The 5,302-nt window shown below is 34.7% G+C and overlaps 1 protein-coding gene across 2 annotated transcripts; it reads right to left on the bottom strand.

The window, feature by feature from the left end:
• Positions 1–941: 941 nt before the first annotated feature.
• LOC107027242 (potassium channel KAT3-like) lies at positions 942–4,965 on the bottom strand. 2 transcript variants are annotated; one of them, XM_015228423.2, is made up of 11 exons: positions 4,242–4,965; positions 3,900–4,115; positions 3,631–3,783; positions 3,483–3,540; positions 3,068–3,385; positions 2,736–2,975; positions 2,552–2,650; positions 2,436–2,468; positions 2,164–2,349; positions 1,579–2,056; positions 942–1,231 (listed from the first exon to the last, which is right to left on the bottom strand). In XM_015228423.2, the coding sequence occupies exons 1-11, from the start codon at positions 4,367–4,369 to the stop codon at positions 1,089–1,091; spliced, it is 2,052 nt and encodes a 683-aa protein (XP_015083909.1). In that variant the 5' UTR covers positions 4,370–4,965; the 3' UTR covers positions 942–1,088. The 2 variants fall into 2 exon arrangements, with proteins under 2 accessions (XP_015083909.1, XP_015083910.1); XM_015228424.2 differs by lacking the exon at positions 4,242–4,965 and having other exon boundaries at positions 3,631–3,706; positions 3,900–4,040.
• Positions 4,966–5,302: the final 337 nt, after the last annotated feature.

Genomic DNA, 5,302 nt, shown 5'->3' with positions numbered 1-5,302 from the left:
TATATATATATATATATATTATTGAGAAGCAATTTGGGTAAGAGGTATCAAGTTGAAGAGGGTTATCAAGCGACATAATGAAAGTTTGAGAGAGGGTAATGAAATGAGTAAAAGGAAGAGTGTATCTATCACCGGGAAGGTTTCTATAGAGATGTTTGGAGGCTAAATATGTACACCACTAGTTTACAATTAGAACGTAAGGATATGCACAATGGAGTCAAGACCCGAGTGATGATGATAGTTGGAGAAGAGGACTCAAGCACTTTCTAGTCATGATGGGGCAGGGATAAACTCTTTACCTGTTTCTAGTTACCTTGGTGATAGATAAACTGATACGGCATATCTAAGAAGAGGTACCATGGCGTATGCATAAATAGTTTTGGTTGACGAGACTTGCAATGAACTTAACTAAAGACCAAAGGTTTGAACATACCCTGGAATCTAAAGGGTTCAGGTTGAGCAAAATTATAACATAACGTAACTCAGGTGGTACATGTAGAAGTAAAGATTGATGCACTAGCCATCTCTAAGAAAAATAGTTTCAAGTATTTGTGGTCAAATCCAAGAAAATGGAGAGATTGACGACACACCTACAACTTACCGATGATATGATCCTAGATAGGAGGATTTGAGTAGAGAATTAGGGTAGAATATACGTAGGCAGTCAGACGTTGTATAGTTCCCTTATTATTTATTACCCGTTATTCTTATTATTACTCTCCAACTATCTAAATCTTGATTTTAATACTACTCGTTGTGTCCTGTGCTGTAGTTAGCGTATTTTGTTCATTGCTACTTGTTCTGTTCTTAATTGCTTTTAGTATAGCTTCGCTATTGTATTTGTTTTACAAGATTTTTGATATTCTTTGCTAAAGCCAAGGGTCTGTCGAAAATCGCCTCTCTATTCGCTCGCGAAGCTAACAGAGAATCAAATAGTCACATATCATAGACTGCCACTGAGATTATTTATGTGCCACCTTGGCATCAATATGTTGTTCACTTTTCAATGGAACAACATACAATTTTTTTGGTTTGAAATTCTTAGTAGACACTAGATGTGCAAACAAACAACATAGTGAATTATGATGTCACATTGTACTAGTTTCTACACATGAGCAATCAGTTGAAAGAAAGAACAAGTGATCTCCATCTCTAATGACATCTATCTCATCTATTTCTACATCTTCTGCATTTACAACTTTCTTCAGATTGTACTCCCCAAATCTTTGACCTGCAATTAAACAAAGTTATCAAATTTAAGTGGGATTTCAAATTTTATAGGCGTAAAATTTGACCTATAAGTTTATATGACACATGTCGACATGAAGAGATTGTTAGTATGATATAGATGGATTATTAAGAGAATAATTAGTTATTACTATTGTTGATAGTGAATCTTTTGTAAAATTATGTGTATTCGGAAGTCTGTAATAGCACGTAATTGCAAATATTTATTTGTTAAAAAACGTGGAGATATGAGATTTAGGATATTCTGGTACCTTGTTATGAGTTATGATTTGCTCGTTTAGTAAGATCGTATAAGAGTTTGGAATTTTTAATAGTTTTCACAAAACTCACCTGCCATTCTGAATAGCTCTTCTAGTGTATCAGGTAATATTATTAGCTTCCCATTCTGCTCTTGCAATGAGTTGATGTTGTTTCTCATGTGAATAGTAACTCTCTTCTTGATAGATTTTTCCCCCTTTGCACCAGTTTGACTTCTATTACCTGAATTAGAACAGCAGGGGACCTCATGGGTACTTTTGTTTCCTCCACGTCCTGTGTCGAGTTGATCTTCTTCCCACCTTCTTTCAGGTAGACTCGGAGCCATCTCAATATGCCCCTTGGGAACTACAGAATGGTCAAGAACTGTTTGGCGTTTATGTCCGCAACTTTCACCTTCATTTTCAACTTGTCTATTGGTTCTAGCTTCTAAAGTTTGGATATTTATACTAATCAGGTCGCTAGGGTTGGTTGGCATATCTTGCTTAGAAACATGAGAACTTGGATCACTTTCCTCGTCCATGTTATCAAAGCCTCCAAATCCTTGCAGGTTCTATTTATCAAAAAGAAAAAGGTTCAAAGAAAGTTAAGTGTATATTACGACTTTTCTCATTATAGTTGTGTATCGCGCAATTTGTGATCATATCCTTGTATACATACCTGAACAAGATTTCTCATTATAATCCGTTCATCTTCTTGATTGTCGCGAAGAATGTTCAGAAATGTTTTCCTACTCAGACATAAAATTTGAGAAATTTCAGTTGTTCTAACAGCATATGGTTGTGGCCTTCCAAGTAAAACACCTATTTCTCCAAATGATTCTCCAGCAACAGCCTTCCCAATGATCTGTTTGTGAACAGATTTCAGAAAATATAAGTTATGGCTAATGTGTTTGAAAATGATATAATGATCGTTGAATGTCTTATACTTACTTGTTCACATCCATCGATATCTACTAGAAGATCCTGCAATAGTATGCATAACTGATTAATAACACGAACAACAAATTCGATGTGTTCAAGTAATTGTTCCCAACATATTAACTTACCAATGCTCCTGAGACTACTATGTAAAAATCTGTTTGAGACTCATTCTGTAAAATCACATCTTCCTTGGGAGGGTAGTATTCAGCATCCATTTCAGGAACCTTGAAAGAAGGAAATAAACCATTGAACATACGCTGTACACGTCAAGTGAGAAGGGGATCATAGCAATGTAGAACAAGAAATTACCAGTTGGAAAAGCAGGTCCATGGAAACGCCTCGGAACAGACTGACATTTTGAACTATTGGTAAAAACAGGTAATGTGCAATGCTTGATCTTATAGCTTTTGGCAGAACATTCATGGTCTCTTTTTGTTGCAATGATTCAGTTTTAAACTTAAGACATATATGAGACAAAACCTGATCTTGTATCCTTGGTGACAACTGATTCCTTTTAGCAAATTCTTGAGCTGCTTCTACATTATCCCTCTGACACAACAAAAATCATGAAGTTCATTATCTCTTACACGATCAGTACGTTTATAAATATGTTTAAGAGAGATGGAGAAAAGAGAGTATACGAAGTTTCTTGTGTAGCCGGTCCAGTGAACTACAAGATTTGTCATATTACCAATGATGTAAGATGTCAATCCCAAGTTGAACAACATGTAAAATATGTCAAAGAGCATTTCCCTTGTGTTCTCAGCGTGTAAATCTCCGTAACCAGTTGTTGTTAGTGTCACAATAGACCAATATAATGAAGTTATATATCTATCCCACAGGCTATCTTCTTTGAAATTGGGATTTGCTGCACCAATCCATGTTCTTTTAGTATCAGGATATCTATCTGCAATCACATAGTTAAAACATCCAGCACAATGCACAGCAAACAAAGTTACCTGAAAAAATCAAACAAACAAACAAAAAGAAATGCATTTTCTTAGTGATGAAACATCAAAATTATCGATATATCATCTTAAATGAATCGTGACTTACAGATATCAGTTTTGCATATCGTGTCCAGAAATAGTTAAAACGGATGTCCTTCTCAAGCCTGAATTAGGAAAATACTATAACTTATATATATTGACAGTGTAAATAATTTTTACAATATTGATGTAAAATATGTAATGTGCTTGGGAACCTTGCAAACAGGGCACTGACTCTTCTAAGACGCCAAAGTCTGAGCATACTGAGCAACTTAAATCCAACGCCGCCCTCTTTGTGATCAATAAAAAGGAAATCATGAAATGGTACAGTGGAACAAACATCAAATATGAACCAGGTTGATAAGTACCTGTTGATTAATCATGTAGAAAATTTCATATGTTAGAAATATAAATCTTGGTTCTTCTATAACTTTGAGATAGAGAAGAAAAAGAGAGAGAATCTCTTGATGTTACATAATTTTACCTTATTGCTATCTTTTTAGGATCATCAACAAGAATATAAGATTCTTTATCAAGATAAGCCATGAAGAAGTTAAGGAAAATGTCAATAGCAAAGAAGCAGTTGACAATGTTGTCAAAGATGACCAAGGCATCTATTTTGTATATCAGAAATGCAAACTCGAAAGGTGTAATCCACGCCGTGTAGATGACAAGTAATAGTAGAAACATCTCCCAAGCCCTACAAAAGATGGACAAAGTAGTCAGAGTTGAGAGACGGATTCAAGGTTTAATTTCAATAAGTACTTAGTATTTGTTGAACTTCTAGTGATATGAGACGGAGTTAAAAGGTCTATCAAATTATTACCTGTAACGAAGATCCAAAGGGGAAATGATATATTTTCGAAGCTTTGTTTCATGGTTGGTTTTGGTTCCAAGAGAAGGAAGGAGATCACTAGAGAAGAAACCAGAGAATTTGGCATAAGAAAATGACATTGATGTTCTTTTTTTGTTGGTGGGGTTTTGAAATTTTGAAGTTTCTTGGATGCTATAGTACTAGAGTTTAGTTTAAAAGAAACTACTCTATATATTGATGGTAAAGTCCCTTTTGAAGAGCCATATATATAGATGATGAAAGTGAAGTTGTTGACTATATTGCAAGTTTAGTCAGCCTCATCTTTTCTTGGAAGAATGATTCTTTTGATATGCTTTGAAACTTGTGGAAAGTGATTATGTAACTTATGTATAGGTATTAACATAAAGGAAAAGGAAAAAAAAGAATTGTAAAAATTGTAGTATTTGAAGCTAAAATACTAGTTAGGAGACTTAGGAGTGAAAGCGGATTTGCAGCAACCACGACTCGTGTTAGTGGTCGTCAAAAATCTTCTTTGTCCACAACCTAGTGGGGAATACATATTAATTTGTTGAGTAGTTTTTGAACAAAAAAAGTAACAAGATTGTTATTGGGTGAAGATGGTTCTCAAAATGGCAGACATGCCACTAACTTAATGTAGTTCGTAGAGAAGAGTTTCTTAGACAAGGAAGAATAGAGGAGGGAAAGGAAAGGAAATGGTGATGTAAATGACTAAATGGCTGTAGTGGTGGGAGTTCCACCATCAAGAAAGTTGTGTGGGGGGTTAGAAATGAAACAATTATAAAGCATATTTCAAAAGGACAAGTTTGAGTGACAAGATAGGTGAAGTCTAGAATTGGATTCACACAAATTTCATGCATGGCCAAGATGAAATCTAATGAGCAAATCTAGCAATATTAGCAAGATTTTAAGTCATACTCCCTCTCCCCCTCTCAAAACTAATGTGGGATACTTTTATTTTTATTTTTTAGTCCGTTTAAAAAGTATGTCATATTTTAAATTCTCCTTTTAACTTAATAAAATACTCATTGCGTTCACAAATGTTTGTCAGGATA

Source organism: Solanum pennellii, chromosome 8 (assembly GCF_001406875.1).
Source record: "Solanum pennellii chromosome 8, SPENNV200".
NCBI lineage: Eukaryota > Viridiplantae > Streptophyta > Magnoliopsida > Solanales > Solanaceae > Solanum > Solanum pennellii.
The sequence above is the reverse complement of the archived record's forward strand: the minus strand, read 5'-3'. Positions and strand labels throughout refer to the sequence as shown.